Source organism: Carcharhinus amblyrhynchos, chromosome 15 (genome assembly GCF_965287045.1).
Source record: "Carcharhinus amblyrhynchos chromosome 15, sCarAmb.v2.hapA, whole genome shotgun sequence".
NCBI lineage: Eukaryota > Metazoa > Chordata > Chondrichthyes > Carcharhiniformes > Carcharhinidae > Carcharhinus > Carcharhinus amblyrhynchos.
In genome coordinates, this window is record NC_137338.1 from 76814318 (window position 1) to 76833102 (window position 18785).

The 18785-nt window shown below is 50.1% G+C and overlaps 1 protein-coding gene across 1 annotated transcript in view; it reads left to right on the forward strand.

Annotated features, from left to right (window-relative positions):
- Positions 1-873: 873 nt before the first annotated feature.
- LOC145352895 (protein WWC3-like) overlaps positions 874-18785 on the forward strand; it is a 185391-nt gene continuing 167479 nt past the window's right edge. Inside the window, exon 1 of the mRNA XM_080203196.1 lies at positions 874-1166. Coding sequence (XP_080059322.1) covers positions 1036-1166 — 131 coding nt within the window. The 5' untranslated portion in view covers positions 874-1035. The remainder of the gene's footprint in view (positions 1167-18785) is intronic.

Sequence of the window (18785 nt, forward strand, 5' to 3'; positions counted from 1 at the left end):
CGTTTCGAGTCCAGATGACCCTTTGTCAAAGGGTTAAATATTGACCCAGAACAGAATTTGTTTAGTGTCGGGAAGCAAGTACAGAGGAGATGTCAGGGGTAAGTTTTTCACTCAGAGGGTGGCGAGTGAGTGGAATCGGCTGCCGTCGGCGGTGGTAGAGGCGAACTCGCTGGGGTCTTTTAAAAGACTTCTGGATGAGTATATGGGGTTTAATGGGATTGGGAGTTACAGACGGCTTGCTAGGTGTGATCGGCGTAACTTGTGGGCCGAAGGGCCTGTGTGTGCCGTAGTGTTCTATGTTCGAAGTAGGCTGCCATTAACGAAAGTTACGGTGAAAACCTCCTGGACGCCACAGTCCGGCGCCTGTTCGGGTCAATGTGCCTAACCGGCTCACCTTTCGGACTGCGGGAAGAAACCAGAGGGAAACCCACGCAGACACGGGGAGAGCGTGCAGACTCCGCACAGACAGTGACCCAAGCCGGGAATCGAACCCGGGTCCCACTTCTTCGCCAGAGACAAAAGGGTCATCCGGACTGGAAACTCCGCTGAGATTTTCCAGCATTTTGCTCTTTCGGGTTTCAGATTCCAGGCCAACAGCGAAGCCATTCTTCCCTCAAAATCAAAAGTTTGTGGGGAAGAGGGAGGGAAGAATAAAAAAGAACAAACTTGGAGCAGATTCTTTTTTGAATGTGAGGGAGAAAGGAGATGGTTTGGCTGGCAGTGGGTTATATTAATAATGAATCACCTCAGAGAGAAGGGAGAGGGAAGGGAAGGAGAGGAGAGGGAAGGGAAGGAGAGGGAAGGGGGATAGGATTTATGCAAATAGCCATCCCAATAAGGAAAGAGGGAGCGATCCCAAGCCAAGGAGCCGAGGTAGAGAGAGAGAGCCATGAGAGAGGAGCCGGCCGCTTTGGGAGCCATCAGTCCAGGGTTCGGTGCCGCTCTGTGGGGGGAATGTGTTAGGGGAGTGAGGAGGAGAAGAAGAAGGAGGAGGCGAAGAAGAGGAGGAGGAGGAGGAGGAGGGAGGGGGCAGCGATGCCGAGGAGGAGGTCGAGTGGGGAGCTGCCGCTGCCCAATGGCTGGGAGGAAGCCCGCGATTTCGACGGCAGGGTCTTCTACATCGACCACAACACCCGGCAGACCAGCTGGATCGACCCGCGGGACAGGTAGGGGAGAGCCCGGAGAGGGAGAGGGGGTTAGACACTGACCGGCTCTAACTCTGTGTGTAACACTGGCCGCTCCACTCCCAGCTCGATACCGCCGGGAAGCTGCTACATTGTATCTGGCGGGAGCTCAGCTCAGCTCCCTGTCACCCAGACAGGCAACTCCCAGGCTGCTGCTGCTACTGCTCTCACCCTGCACACAGCAACACAACCCCCCGAAACACAGCACCCCACTAAACACAGCAACACTCCACTAAACACAGCAACACCCCCCACTAAACACAGCAACCCCCCTAAACACAGCAACACCCCCAAACACAGCAACACCCCCCACTAAACACAGCAACCCCCCTAAACACAGCAACACCCCCCCCTAAACACAGCAACACTCCACTAAACACAGCAACCCCCCCCTAAACACAGCAACACCCCCCACTAAACACAGCAACCCCCCTAAACACAGCAACACCCCCCCTAAACACAGCAACACCCCCCCTAAACACAGCAACACTCCACTAAACACAGCAACACCCCCCCTAAACACAGCAACACTCCACTAAACACAGCCCCCCCCCTAAACACAGCAACACCCCCCACTAAACACAGCAACCCCCCTAAACACAGCAACACTCCACTAAACACAGCCCCCCCCCCTAAACACAGCAACACTCCACAAACACAGCCCCCCCCTAAACACAGCAACACTCCACTAAACACAGCAACCCCCCTAAACACAGCAACCCCCCTAAACACAGCAACCCCCCTAAACACAGCAACCCCCCTAAACACAGCAACCCCCCTAAACACAGCAACCCCCCTAAACACAGCAACACCCCCCCTAAACACAGCAACACCCCCCCTAAACACAGCAACACCCCCCCAAACACAGCAACCCCCCTAAACACAGCAACACTCCACTAAACACAGCAACACCCCCCACTAAACACAGCAACCCCCCTAAACACAGCAACACTCCACTAAACACAGCCCCCCCCTAAACACAGCCCCCCCCCTAAACACAGCCCCCCCCCCAAACACAGCAACACCCCCCCTAAACACAGCAACACCCCCCTAAACACAGCAACACCCCCACTAAACACAGCACCCCCCACTAAACACAGCAACACCCCCTCTAAACACAGCAACACCCCCCCTAAACACAGCAACACCCCCCCTAAACACAGCAACACCCCCCCTAAACACAGCAACACCCCCCCCCTAAACACAGCAACACCCCCTCTAAACACAGCAACACCCCCCCTAAACACAGCAACACCCCCCCTAAACACAGCAACACCCCCCCTAAACACAGCACCCCACTAAACACAGCACCCCACTAAACACAGCACCCCACTAAACACAGCACCCCACTAAACACAGCACCCCACTAAACACAGCACCCCCCCACTAAACACAGCAACACCCCCCCCCACTAAACACAGCACCCCCCTAAACACAGCACCCCCCCACTAAACACAGCAACACCCTCCCCCTAAACACAGCAACCCCCCTAAACACAGCAACACCCCCCCTAAACACAGCACCCCCCCCTAAACACAGCACCCCCCCCCTAAACACAGCACCCCCCCCCTAAACACAGCACCCCCCCCCTAAACACAGCACCCCCCCTAAACACAGCAACACTCCACTAAACACAGCAACACTCCACTAAACACAGCAACACCCCCCCTAAACACAGCAACACCCCCCCCCCACTAAACACAGCACCCCCCCTAAACACAGCAACACTCCACTAAACACAGCAACCCCCCTAAACACAGCAACACCCCCCCTAAACACAGCAACACCCCCCCCCCCACTAAACACAGCACCCCACTAAACACAGCACCCCACTAAACACAGCAACACCCCCCCTAAACACAGCACCCCCCCTAAACACAGCAACACTCCACTAAACACAGCAACACCCCCCCTAAACACAGCAACACCCCCCCTAAACACAGCAACACCCCCCCTAAACACAGCAACACCCCCCCCCACTAAACACAGCACCCCCCTAAACACAGCACCCCCCACTAAACACAGCAACACCCCCCCCCACTAAACACAGCACCCCACTAAACACAGCACCCCCCTAAACACAGCACCCCCCCACTAAACACAGCAACACCCCCCCCCACTAAACACAGCACCCCACTAAACACAGCACCCCCCTAAACACAGCACCCCCCCACTAAACACAGCAACACCCCCCCTAAACACAGCAACCCCCTAAACACAGCAACACCCCCCCTAAACACAGCAACACCCCCCCCACTAAACACAGCACCCCCCCACTAAACACAGCAACACCCCCCCCACTAAACACAGCCCCCCCACTAAACACAGCAACACCCCCCTAAACACAGCAACACCCCCCCTAAACACAGCAACACTCCACTAAACACAGCCCCCCCCCACTAAACACAGCAACCCCCCCTAAACACAGCAACCCCCCCTAAACACAGCAACACTCCACTAAACACAGCAACACCCCACTAAACACAGCAACACCCCCCCTAAACACAGCACCCCACCACTAAACACAGCAACACCCCCCCTAAACACAGCAACACTCCACTAAACACAGCAACACCCCCCCTAAACACAGCACCCCCCCTAAACACAGCAACACTCCACTAAACACAGCACCCCCTAAACACAGCAACACCCCCCCACTAAACACAGCAACACCCCCCCACTAAACACAGCACCCCCCACTAAACACAGCAACACCCCCCTAAACACAGCACCCCCCACTAAACACAGCAACACCCCCCCCCTAAACACAGCAACACTCCACTAAACACAGCAACACCCCCCCCAAACACAGCAACACCCCCCCTAAACACAGCACCCCCCACTAAACACAGCAACACTCCACTAAACACAGCACCCCCCCCACTAAACACAGCAACACCCCCCTAAACACAGCAACACCCCCACTAAACACAGCAACCCCCCTAAACACAGCAACCCCCCCCCCTAAACACAGCAACCCCCCCCCTAAACACAGCAAACCCCCCACTAAACACAGCAACACCCCCCCCAAACACAGCCCCCCCACTAAACACAGCAACACCCCCCCTAAACACAGCAACACCCCCAAACACAGCAACCCCCCCACTAAACACAGCAACCCCCCCACTAAACACAGCACCCCCCCCCACTAAACACAGCCCCCCCCCACTAAACACAGCCCCCCCCCCACTAAACACAGCCCCCCCCCACTAAACACAGCCCCCCCCCACTAAACACAGCCCCCCCCCCACTAAACACAGCAACCCCCCCACTAAACACAGCACCCCCCCCCACTAAACACAGCCCCCCCCCCACTAAACACAGCAACCCCCCTAAACACAGCAACACTCCACTAAACACAGCAACACCCCCACTAAACACAGCACCCCACCACTAAACACAGCAACACCCCCCCCTAAACACAGCACCCCACCACTAAACACAGCAACACCCCCTAAACACAGCAACACCCCCCCCTAAACACAGCAACACTCCACTAAACACAGCACCCCACCTAAACACAGCACCCCCCACTAAACACAGCAACACCCCCCCTAAACACAGCAACACCCCCCTAAACACAGCAACACCCCCCCTAAACACAGCAACACCCCCCCTAAACACAGCAACACCCCCCTAAACACAGCAACACCCCCCTAAACACAGCACCCCCCTAAACACAGCACCCCCCCTAAAACACAGCCACCCCCCCTAAACACAGCACCCCCCTAAACACAGCACCCCCCCTAAACACAGCACCCCCCCTAAACACAGCACCCCCCCTAAACACAGCACCCCCCCTAAACACAGCACCCCCCCTAAACACGGCACCCCCCCTAAACACGGCACCCCCCCTAAACACAGCACCCCCCCTAAACACGGCACCCCCCCCACCCTAAACACAGCACCACCCCGCGGCCCCGCCCCCACCCCACCCCCACCCCACAAACACAGCACACCGCCCGCACCCCCGCACACCGCCCCCCCCCGCACTGCCCGCGCCCCCCCCCACCGCCTGCCCGTCCCCCCCACAGCATGCAGCACCCCTGCGAACACAGCCCCCCCACCCACCACCCCAAACACAGCACGCCCCGCCCCCCCCCACCCTGACACAGCACGCCCCGCCCCCCCCACCCTGACACAGCACGCCCCGCCCCCCCACCCCGACACAGCACGCCCCGCCCCCCCCCACCCCGACACAGCACGCCCTGCCCCCCCCCACCCCGGCACAGCACGCCACGCCCCGCCCCCCCCACCCTGCCCGCAGCCCCGCCCCCTCCGCCCAACCCTGCCCGCAGCCCCGCCCCCTCCGCCCAACCCTGCCCGCAGCCCCGCCCCCTCCGCCCAACCCTGCCCGCAGCCCCGCCCCCTCCGCCCAACCCTGCCCGCAGCCCCGCCCCCTCCGCCCAACCCTGCCCGCAGCCCCGCCCCCTCCGCCCAACCCTGCCCGCAGCCCCGCCCCCTCCGCCCAACCCTGCCCGCACCCTGGTGTTAAACCCAGCTCTCCCCCATCACTGTTTCATATTTATCCAATCTGGGATGTGACTCTTTCTGCTCCCCACTGCACTGAAGGCTGATTTCCAATTGTTGATATGGTCTATTTGGAATAGTCTTCGCCTTAGATCTTCTTCAGAAGAACATTTGCCTCCCTTCCCCCCCCCCCATCCCCCAACCCCAGTTAAGCAATTGTTTTTGTTAAGTTGTTGGTTATCGTATTGTGTGATCTATATACTGCTGGGGTTGCTTATTGTTAGAGCTGTCCCCCTCCCTCCACCTGTCCATTTGTCTTCAGCACACCCAAATAGAGGAAATTCCACATCCGCATCCTGCCATTTAACTTTTGTATGCGAGTTTTCCTCCTTTTTGTGTTTGTTTTGCCATTCGCTCGGTGATAACATTTGTAAAACAGTTGGAATATTCCGTTCCTGCTGATGTGAAGTGGGCATGGGGGGCATGGGTCAGTCAGTGCGCATCAAGCACATTCTTGCTTTATCTCTCGCCTTTTTTTTGTATCTCCCAGAAGATTAAATTCTTAGTTGCTTCTTCCAGGCACTGTACCCTTTGGTTTTGGAGGGGGAGGGACAAAGTGACGGTTATGTGACAATATTGTGGGATAATTTCACTGTCGTGGGAGTACCCTGCTATCTTTTTAGAGGGCGTCTATTAGAACGCTGGAGAGAGCTGTTTGTGTCGATGTGCTGGAATTACAAACAGGGTGTACACATTGCTTAATATACATTGAATACTGTGAGCCGGGGGGGGGGAGCAACCCTCCAACAGATGTGTTTTTATATCAGCATTTGTTCCTAGGTGCCCCAGAGCCAATGAACGCATTTTCAAGTGTAGTCATTGTTGTAGTATCCTGCATGTGACCACAGCCTGAGAGACGTGCTGGTTAGGAGCATTGGCCGTGCTAAATTCTCACTCCTGTGTACCCAAACAGGCCCCAGAGTGTGGCGACGAGGGGATTTTCATTGCAGTGTTAATGTAAGTCTACTCGTGACCAATAAATTAACGTTTCCTGAAAAATTATGGGTAACACGTCATAAAATTCGATTGAGTAGCCAAAATGAGAGAACTTGTTTTATACTGGCGGCTTCTCAGTTGTTTGGGTACATTTTCATAGCCCCTTTTGTGAGAACTTGGTTGTTGTGTTTCGTACGTTACAGCACTCGGGGAAAATAATGTCATTGTCTGGAATTTCTTTGGGAATGCCCCGAGGTTATGAAAGTTGCTATATAAATGCAAGTTCTCTTTGTCTTTCAATAAACGAGGGGGTAAATGGAGAAGTTTCAGGTTTCCGTCCCAGAAACAAGTGCCCCCCCCCCCCCCCCCACTTTTAATCTCCATTTGAAACCAAGCTTCAAATTAATCAGATTTAACCGTTGCAGTTTGATTTGAAAAGATTTGTTTGATTTTTAAAGTTTATTTATTAGTCACAAGTAAGGCTTACATTCACACTGCAATGAAGTTACTGTGAAATTACCCTAGTCGCCACACTCCGGCGCCTGTTTGGGTCAATGTGCCCTAACCAGCAAATCTTTCGGACTGGGGGAGGAAACCAGAGCACCCGCAGGAAACCCACGCAGACATGGGGAGAATGTGCAAACTCCACACACACACACACACACACACACACACACACACACACACACACACACACACACAGTGACCCAAGCCGGGAATCGAACCCGGGTCTCTGGAGCTGGGAGGCAGCAGTGCTAACCACTGTGTCACTGTGCCACCCCATTTTTTTTGCATTTTAGACTGAGGCTTTGCAAGGGTAAAGGCAGATCCGCATGGCTGGTGATCTTTGACTGTCATAGAATCCCCACAATGCATTCGGCCCATCAAGTTTGCACTGACCACAATCCCACCTAGGCCCTATCCTTGTAATTCCACGTAATCCCCCTAACACTCGGGTGTAACTCCACCCAGACCTGTTCCCCGTAGCCTCAAGTATTTACCCCGCTAATCCCCCTAACCTACACATCTTGGGACACTAAGGGGCAATTTAACATGGCCAATCTACCTAACCTGCACATCGTTTGAGTGTGGGAAGAAACTGGAGGACCCAGAGGAACCCACACACACACACACACACACACAGGGAAAATATGCAAACTCCGCACAGACAGTCACCCAAGCCGGGAATCGAACCTGCGTCCTTGGTGCTGTGAGACAGCAGTGCTAACCACCGTGCCGCCCACAAAATTGAGATGGGGACACCGGGATTTGAACCCTGATCCCCATGCTGCCAAGCATACGCTCTACCACTGAGCTATGCCACTACCCCACGTTCATGTCAACATATCCAGGACAGACGATTTAGTATAATAAAAGCAAAATACTACGGATGCTGGAAATCTGAAATAAAAACAGCAAATACTGGATAAACTGGCAGCATATGTGGAAAGAGAAACTGAATTATTATTTGGAGCCTGTCCCCCCCCCCCTTCTGTAGGGCAGCGCAGTGGCACGTTAGCACTGCTGCCTCACAGCTCCAGGGACCTGGGTTCGATTCCCGGCTTGGGTCACTATCGATGAAGAGTTTGCACATTCTCCCTGTGTCTGCGAGGGTTTCCTCCGGGTGCTCCAGTTTCCTCCCGCAGTCCGAAAGTCCTGCTGGTTGGATGCATTGACCCAAACAGTGTGGTGACTAGAGGAATTTCACAGTAGCTTCATTGCAGTGTTAATGTAAGCCTTACTTGTGACTAATAAATAGACTTTAAGTTCCGGGGAAGATCACATTGACTCAAAATGTTAACGCTGGCAGGAATTCTCCGGCTGTATGTGCCCCCGAATTCTCTGGTCGCGTCTGCGGCACCCCCGATGGTGTGCGGTGTTTTCGATGGGAATTGTCATTGACAGCAACCGGACCAGAGGATGCCACCACCAGCGAGTGGCGTGCTGTCTCTTGCCATTGAGAAAAGCGCTGAGGTGGGGCCAGGAAATCTCGTCACAGTTTCTCTCCACAGATGGTGCCAGGCCTGCTGAGTTTATCCAGCATTTTCTGGTCTTATTTATAGTATAGAATAACAGATTACCCAAGTCTTGAAATGATGCTCTGAATAAGTGAGTCAAATTAATTCCTACAAATGCATAATGTTCATTTAATTTAGTGCAATCTCTCATAGCCCACTCCATTCAAAAGGGAACCCTCTGTGACTCCAGCTCTCACTTGGTATTTTGCTGGCACTTTCTGGAATAGTTTAAGGCTTAAAAATTAAACGGGGATCTTGAATTAGAAGCAGCGAGATAAATAAAGACATAAATAAGTTCTTACATATCGCAGTTACATAAATAAACATGTCTCAACTGTTCTTGGTGTGTTATATAATTAGAAATGAAATAGATGGACATGAAAAACATGGACAATATACAACATTCGTGTAATTACACGCAGCTCCAAGTCTTTCAGAGTTGGATCAAATTGCATACAGTTAGAAATGTGTATTGGGTGTAGAAATATCTTATGAAATATCCATTCGGAGACAGCTTTTGCTAACTTTTACAATGATGACTACGTAATAGAAATGTTTGGGCAGCACGGTGGCACAGTGGTTAGCAATGCTGCCTCACAGCGCCAGGGACCTGTTTCAATTCTGGCCTTGGGTCACTGTCTGTGTGGAGTTTGCACGTTCTCCCCATATCTGTGTGGGTTTCCTTCCCCACTCCAAAGCTGTGCAGATTAGGTTGACTGGCCATAGCAATGGTATCAGGGGGACTAGAGTCCTGGAGCTTTACAGCATGGAAACAGGCCCTGCGATCCAACTTGTCCATATCCCCGTCAAGCTAGTCCCAATTGCCCACGTTTGGCCCATATCCCTCTATACCCATCTTGTCCATGTAACTGTCTAAACTAGCAGGGTAAATAAGTGGGATTACGGGGATAGGGTTTAGGTGGGATTATGATCAGTGCAGAATTACCTCCTCCTTATAGAATCCTACAGTGCAGAAGAAGGCCATTCAGCCCATTGAGTCTCAGTGGGTTGAAATGGTATCCTTCTGCATTGTACGATTCTATGAGAAGGTTGATTGTCAACCTGTAATCCCACCCAGACCCTATCCCTGTACTCCCACTTATTTACCCTGCTAGTTTGGACAGTTATGTGGGTAAGATGGATAGGAAGGGATATGGGCTAAACGTGGACTCGCCCTGGTTCTGCACTAGGGATGGCGTGATTGTATGGTAAGAATGAATATAAAAGGCCTTGGGGAGGATGAAGGATTCCAGTGATATGGAGAGGCTGAAGAAGCTGGGTTTGATCTTTTTAGCAGTGACGAGGTTCAGAGGTGAATTATCGGGCAGGATTTTTACATAGAACGTAGAACACTACAGCACAAACAGGCCCTTCGGCCCACAAGTCGTGCCGATCATATCCATACCTACCAGGCCTATCTGTAACTCTCAATCCCATTAAATTCCATGTACAATGTTTTACAACAACCTCCCCTCCTCCTCCTGGCGGGAAAATGTCTTCTAACCTGGCTAACTTTACAAAAGGCGGTCCAACAACAATAACACGCTGCGGGCAGATGGCTGTAACTTCCGTCCGGCGGTTGTACAGTCCAGCAACACCAGGACTCAGTAACGGGTGCTGCTGGGATTGTAGTCCCAAAGAGAAGAGGACAGGTCCGCAGGATATTGGTGTGAGGAGGTGCTGGGGCACAGGTTTTGGAGGCTGTGTGGGACGGGGGGGGGGGAGGGGTGCAGAGGAGAGGTAACGTCTCAGGGTTTGATTGAGGAGATCTTGTGGCACAGTGGATAATATCTCTACCGCTGAGCCAGAGGCTCTGGCTTTGGGCCCCAACTCTGGACTTGATGTGATCGTGGTGGGCCCACGACAGGCAGGTTAATAACCAGCCTGTAAATCTGTCTGTTTGGCTGGCAGTCAGAGCAGGAGAGTTTTTTGCTTAGCCGGAATCGTGTGGTTAAATACAGCGCAATCAGCTCCCCGTGTTAAAAGACTCCATGCGCAAACTCTTGCACAGGCTCCACTTGTAAGCATTCTCCTTGTTTGAGGAGAGTGCTACAGAGAGAGAGGTTGATGTCGAATTCTGCCCTGAATCCCCTCTTTACCTCCCTTTTGCACTTTACAACACTCCTTAAAATCTACCCCTTTGACCAATCTTTTGGTCATCCGTACTAATATTTCCGTACACAGCTTGATATTAAATTTAATTTCATCTCACACCTTTGTAACGCTAAAGAGGTTCTTTGCTTGTCTTATGAGGAACGGTTGAGGACTCTGGGTCTGTACTCGTTAGAGTTTCGAAGGGTGAGGGGGGGGGATCTTATTGAAACTTAAAGGATACTGCGAGGCCTGGATAGAGTGGATGTGGAGAGGATGTGGGATGGATAGGATAGAGGTGGAGAGACTCTTCCCGCTCAGAAAGGACAGCAGGACTAGGGGGCACAGCCTCAAGATAAAGGGGGGGCGGTTTAGAACGGAGTTGAGGAGGAACTTCTTCAATCAAAGGGTGGTGAATCTCTGGAATTCTCTGCCCGTTGAAGTGGTGGAGGCTGCCTCGCTAAATATTTTTAAGACGCGGGTTGACGGGTTTTTGATAAGCGAGGGGATTAAGGGTTATGGGGAGAGGGCGGGAATGTGGAACTGAGCCACGACAGATCAGCCATGATCTTATTGAATGGCGGGGCAGGCTCGAAGGGCTAGATGGCCTACTCCTGCTCCTATTTCTTATGTTCTTATGTTTCCACTGGTAGGAAAAACTAGAAGCAGAGGGCACAACTTCAGGCTAAAGGGACGATCCTTTAAAACAGAGATGAGGAGGAATTTCTTCAGCCAGAGAGTGGGGAATCTGTGGAACTCTTTGCCGTAGAAGGCTGTGGAGGCCAGGTCATTGAGTGTCTTTAAGACAGAGATAGGTTCTTGATTAATAAGGGGGTCAGGAGTTATGGGGAAAAGGCAGGAGAATGGGGATGAGAAAAATATCAGCCATGATTAAATGGTAGAGCAAACTCGATGGGCCGAGTGGCCTAATTCTGCTCCTGTGTCTTATGGTCTAAATGGAAATATTGGGGCCAAACATGTCAGGTTTGCTTGGTGTAGGTTTTGGGCTGAATGGTCCATGCAATACATTGGTTGCAGTTCACCGAGTAGCTGATATCACATCAGCAAGTCCAGAGGGACAGTATAACACAGATTCATGCTCTCACAGACTAGGGGTTTAAATATGGTAGATACCTTCAGCCCCTCAGTTTGGAGTTGAGGAAGAGTTCACTGCTAGTTATCCATGATGGCTTTGCAGAGTACAAGTGCCATGTGGTGTGCTGCTCTCACAGCAGCTATAGCACAAACAGCATGTCGCTGCGCTAACACCCCTCAGTTAGGGGCATTTCAGTTCGCCTTAGAGTTGCTGTGACGGGGAATTTAAAAACCTTGCTTTTGATAGTCGTGTGATTGTTCCCTGGATTGCACTCTTGGCGATGGAGGCCACACGCAGGATTATGAGGGCGGCCAGGGACCCGGGTTCGATTCCTGGCTTAGGTCACTGTCTGGCTATCTGGAGTTTGCACATTCTCCCCATGTCTGCGTGGGTTTCCTCCAGGTGCTCCGGTTTCCTTCCCACGGTCTGATTAGGTGCGTTGACCCAAACAGGCGCCGGAATGTGGGCGACTGGGGGATTTTCATTGCAGTGTTAATGTAAGCCTACTTGGGACACCAAAAAGGAACTCCTGTGGTTAAACAGCTTGCTGCCACTTGCGTGAAGAATGGCTTTTTGGACGAAGCGCTGGAACTGCCTGTGGTATTGTACGCAGCACAAGTTAGCATTGTGAAGGGAGGAGCGAGGAGGAAACTGGGGGTGAAGGAATAGCTTGCTGGTACAGAATTCCACACTATCAGCTGACTCACTCATTTCTGTGGGCATGTCAGAGGAACTTCATTCTCAGGAAATGCTTTGGGAAAATGTGGAACTTTCCATAGTTCATCTTTTCCAAGAGAAAAGCTTTTCTTTATTAAACGTAAATTCAATTTTGATCCCAAACAGTTTTGAACCTATGTATATCTTAGTTAAAAAGTTTATGATTGTTCTGTATTTAAAAAAAATACTCCATTCTTAAAGTTACAAAGCCGTTGTACAGAGTGGACCCAAATCCATCTCCTTACCCCAAAATCCAAATTCCAATTGAATCCAATTCATGGTCCCCCATAAGAGAGACAAATAAGTAAAATGAAGTAGTTCATTTGTCATGCGTAAGGCTTACGTTAACACTGCAATGAAGTTACTGTGAAATTCCCCTCGTCGCCACTCTCCGGGGCCTGTTCGGGTCAATGTGCCTAACCGGCACATCTTTCAGACTGTGGGAGGAAACCGGAGCACCCGGAGGAGACCCACGCAGACGCAGGGAGAACATGCAAACTCCACACAGACAGTGACCCGAGCCAGGGATCAAACCCAGGTCTCTGGCGCCATGTGGCTGAGAAGTCCCTCTTGTTAAGAGGAAAAAGGAAGTGTGTGTAAGGATGAGAAAACAAGGTTCAGTTGGGTTGCTTGAGGGTTACAAGGTGACTAGGAATAAGGTTCAACAAAAAAAGGCTTAAGAGAGCTAGAAAGGGGCAAGAGAAGTCCTTGGTGGGTTGGATCAAGGAAAACCCCAAGGCTTTTTACTCTTAGGTGAGAAATAAAAGAACGACCAAGGTGAGGTTAGTGCCGGTCAAGGATAGTGGTGGGAAATTGTGCATGGAATCAGGAGAGATAGGCGAGGTGCTGAATAAATACTTCAGTGTTCACTAAGGAGAGGGGCCATGTTTTTGAGGATGTGTGTGAGATACAGGCTGATAAGATGGAGGAGGTAGATGTTCTGAGGGAAGATATATTAGCAATTTTGAAAAACCTGAGGGTTGATAAGTCCTCTGGGCCAGATGGGATATATCCTAGGATACTTTGGGAGGTAAGGGATGAGATTGCGGAGCCTTTAGCTTTGATCTTTGGGTCCTCACTGTCCATGGGGATAGTGCCAGAGGACTGGAGAGTGGTGAATGTTGTTCCTGTCTTCAAGAAAGGAAATAGGAATGACCCTGGTAATTATAGGCCGGTTAGTCTTACTTTGGTGGTCAGTGAGTTAATGGAAAGGATCCTGAGGGATAGGATTTATGACCATTTGGAAAGATGCAGTTTAATCCGGGATAGTCAGCACGGATTCGTGAGGGGTAAGTCTTGCCTCACAAATTTGATTGAATTTTTGAGGAGGTAACGAAGTGTGTAGACGAAGGTAGAGCAGTTGATGTCGTATACATGGATTTTAGTAAGGCTTTTGATAAGGTTCCCCAGGGTAGGCTCATGAAGAAGATAAGGAGATGTGGGATAAAGGAAAATTTGGCCAATTGGATAAGTAACTGGCTGTCTCATAGAAGACGGGGTGATGGTGGATGGAAAATTTTCAAACTGGAGGCCAGTTACTGGCAGTGTATCACAGGGATCAGTGCTGGGTCCACTGCTATTTTATCAATGATTTTTATCAGCGACTTGGAAGAGGGGGCTGAAGGGTGGGTCAGTAAATTTGCTGATGACACCAGGATTGGTGGAGTAGTGGATGAGGTGGAGGGTTGTTGTAGGCTGCAAAGAGACACTGATAGGATGCAGAGCTGGGCCGGAAAGTAGCAGATAGACTTTGAGCGAGGTGATTAATTTTGGTACACAAGCTTGAATGTGGATTATAGGGTCAACGGCAGGGTTCTGAGGGATGTGGAGGAACAGAGAGATCTTGGGGTTCATATCCACAGATCTCTGAAGGTTGCCACTCAAGTGGATAGAGCCGTGAAGAAGGCTTATAGTGTGTTAGTGTTTATTAACAGAGGGTTTAAGAGCCGTGGGGTTATGCTGCAACTATACAGGACCTTGGTGAGACCACATTTGGAACATTGTAAGCAGTTCTGGTCACCTCACTATAAGAAGGATGTGGAAGCATTGGAGAGAGTGCAGAGGAGATTTACCAGGATGCTGCCTGGTTTGGAGGGTAGGTCTTATGAGGAAAGGCTGAGGGAGCTGGGACTTTTCTCTTTGGAGTGGAGGAGGATGAGAGGCAACTTAATAGAAGCTTATAAGATGATGAGGGGGATAGATAGAGTGGACGTGCAGAGACTATTTTGAGTGGATGTAGCTGTTACTAGGGGGCATAGCTATAAGGTTCACAGTGGGAGATATAGGAGGGATGTCCGAGGTAGGCTCTTTACTCAGAGAGTGGTTGGGTGTGGAATGGACTGCCTGCTGTGATAGTGGAGTCGGACACTTCAGGAACTTTCAAGCGGTTATTGGATAGGCACATGGAACACACCAGAACGATAGGGAGTGGGATAGCTTGATCTTGGGTTTGGACATAGCTCGGCACAACATTGAGGGCTGAAGGGCCTGTACTGTGCTGTACTGTTCTATAAGTGATTCTCGAATCATTGAATCCCAACAGTGCAGAAGGAGGCCATTTGGCCCATTGAGTCTGCACCAACCACAATCCACCACCCCCTCCCACAGGCCTATCCCCATAACCCCATGTATTTACCCTAGCTAGTGCCCTGACACTAAGGAGCAAGTTTACATGGCCAATCCACTTAACCTGCACACATTGGGAGGAAGCCAGAGCATCCGGAGGAAACCCACGCAGACACAGGGAGAATGTGCAAACTCCACACAGACAGTGACCCGAGCCGGGAATCGAACCCAGGACCTTGGTGCTGTGAGGCAGCAGTGCTAACCACTGTGCCACAATGCCATCAAAATGTGCTATATTATTGGTATCCCAATGCTCTATGGTATATGTACTATACAATATGTATTAGAAATGAGTCACATGATAACTAAACCTCCTGTAGTACCACTGTTACGGTACCCAACAGCATTTTTTAAGTGGGTAACTGGCTGTCGTCTGTTCTACTTCTATAATATCAACGTCGGTGGCACAAGGGTTAGCACTGCTGTCTCAGTGCCAGGGACCTTTGTTGGATTCCTGGCTTGGGTCACTGTCTGCACGGAGTCTGCACATTCTCCCCGTGTCTGTGTGGGTTTCTACTGGGTGCTCTGGTTTCCTCCCACAACCTTGTCCCAAGCTGGTTCGATGCATTGACCCGAACAGGCTCCGGAGTGTGGCAGCTAGGGGAATTTCGCGGTAACTTCATTGCAGCGTTAACATACGCCTTCCTTGTGACTAATAAACTATGCGCCCAAAAAATGCACTTAAAATAATGCATCAATAAACTACTCTTAAAATGCCTGTTTTTCAGCGACACTCCTCACTCTAGCTGCTGAGTTCAAAGTTATGCAGATTTGTACGGGCTTTCCTCCCCCCTGTCACCTGGAGGTTGAGACGCTGTGGCCAAGCACACACGCACTCCTACACTCCCCTTTCCTGTGCGACCAGCTGTATGCTTCTCTGAGTGGCACTGGTGCATCAAAAACACTTCATACACTTGCTTGTGAGAGATCTCAACTCCAGTTTCATACAAATAGTTTTCCTAATACGCAATGCATAAGCATCAGATGCTAAGGCGTGTTCACTGGTTACTAAGCGACAGATGCATGGTATCTTGGCTGCGTGCTGCTTGAAGTGATGTAGGGCTTTACTTGTTTGAGACCTAGCTTTTTTTTTAGTCATCATAGTTTATTATAACCCATTTAATTATTCTTCTTCAGCCTTGTTGAGGCAATATATCAGACAACACTTGCCTGTTGAAGTGACTAGCTGTGAACGCACCAGCACCACACTCTTCAGAAGGACATTCACACTGCAGGCGATAGATTTTTTCCGTATTCGTCCACCTTGTAATATTTAAGGACACCAACTTGACCTCCTTCCGCTGGTACTGATTTTTCTTTGGTGTGGTGTAAGACGACTTCTTCCTTCTCTTGGCACCACCACAAAGTCTCGACACAAGGTGCAAAGTTGATTCCTTTTGGATGTTGTAATCAGAGAGTGTACGCCCATCCTCCAGCAAAGACCAGTTCACTGCTAATCGGAGGGGGGATGCCTCCTTTGTCCTGAATCTTAGCCTTTGCATTTTCAATAGTATATAGTGATGAGACCAGGAATAAGCCCTTCAGCGCTCGAGCCTAGGGGCTCCCTCAAGTCTGGTGTAGCTTCGAGTTTGAAACTTTGCAAGAGTTTGGCCATTGCAAGTTGTAAGTTTATCTGCCTCGCAACAGCGACTAACCCCTCTGTATACATAATTAGCTTTATAGTAACCTGGGACACCCTGAGGTTGTATGCTAAATATATGCACCTCTTTTTCTCTCGCAAGTACTTTCTCTCGCACTTTCCTGTTCTAGAGAGAGATCTGCAAATTAGCATTTCGATACAATATTTTCAAATCTGTGGCATGAGTTAATCTAACAAAACAGTCTGTCCCCACTAAATGTCACACTTTGTAGACTTAAATATTTTCTGTTCTGATGCAATTCTCATAGTTTTTGCAAATGTCATTCTCTTCTTGTCTTACTGCAGTATGCTTGTCAGGATCTTTGTCATATTCGCACTGAATATTCTGCTCCTGTCTTTTCATCTAACTTCCCATCCTTTGTTCATCTCATTCCTCCTTTATTGCAAAATTGTCTCTCTGTACAATTATTTAACGTTGACAGTGGCTGTCGCGATTAAGTCCGTACTATTAACATTTAAACTAATTCTGTGCATTGATGCATTCCTTGTTTGGCGTGTGCTGTTCCATTTCTGGAGCACCTGGAAGAAACCCATGCAGGCACAGGGAGAACGTGCAGACTCTGCACAGACAGTGACCCAAGCCGGGAATTGAACCTGGGGGCACTGGCGCTGTGAGGCAGCAGTGCTAACCACTGTGTCTGCGTGGGTTTCCTCCCACAAGTCTGAAAGGCGTGCATTGGCCGTGCTAAATTCTCCCTCAGCTTACCCAGACAGGCACTGGAGTGCGATGACTGGGGGATTTTCACAGTAACTTCATTGCAATGTTAATGCAAGCCTACTTGTCACACTGATAAATACATTTTACTTTAAACCCTTAATAGATCTTCACTTTTCTTACTAACTGCAATCAAGTTCTCAAACTGCCTTGATAGGATTTGAATTCATGTTCTTTCGATTATTAGCCCAGGGGTCTGGAACGTATCCACTGCAAAAACCATACCATTGAAGAGTATATTAAAAGCATTAAAAAAAATCTGAACAAGGTGAATCTCGAGCAGCAAAGAGGGGAAATTTCACTTGGAATTCCCCAAAGGTATCTCTTATTCCGAGAAATCGGAACCCTGTGAGGCTCTCTCAGGCCCTTAAATTCTCCCTCAGTGTGCCCGAACAGGTGCTGGAGTGTGGCGGCTCAGGGATTTTCACAGTAACTTTCATTGCAGTGTTAATCTAAGCCTACGTTAACAAGACGTTTGACAAGGTGCCGCCCCCAAGACTGCTACGTAAGATAAAGGTGCACAGTGTTATGCGTAATGTATTAGCATGGATAGAGGATTGGTTAACTAACAGAAAGCAAAGAGTGGGGATAAATGGGTGTTTTTCTGGTTGGCGATCAGTGACTACTGGTGTGCCTCGGGGATCAGAGTAATGTGCTAAAATTGTCATGACACTAAGACGGGTGAAAGAGAAAAGTGTGCAGAGGACTCTGAAAGTCTGCAAAGGGACATAGATGGTCAAAGTGAGGGGGCAAGGCTCTGGTAGATGGAGTACAATGTTGGTAAATGTGAGGTCATCCATTTGGTAGTAATTAAATAGTTAAAAAAAACGCAACATGCTGCTGTGCAGAGGGACCTGGGTGTCCTTGTGCAGGAATCTCAAGGAGCAGGTAATTAAGAAGGCAAATGGGATTTAGTCCTTCATTGCTAGAGGGACAGAGTTTAAAAACAGTGAGGTTATGTTGCAGCTGTAAAAGGTGCTGGTGAGGCCACGCCTGGAGTACTGTGTACAGTTTTGGCCTCCTTACTTGAGAGAGGATATACTGGCACTGGAGGGTGTGCAGAGGAGATTCACTAGGTTGATTCCAGAGCTGAGAGTGTTGGCTTACGAGGAGAGACTGAGTAGACTAGGGCTATAATCATTGGATTTCAGAAGGATGAGGGAAGATCTTATAGAAACATATAAGATTATGAAGGGAATTGATAAGATAGAAA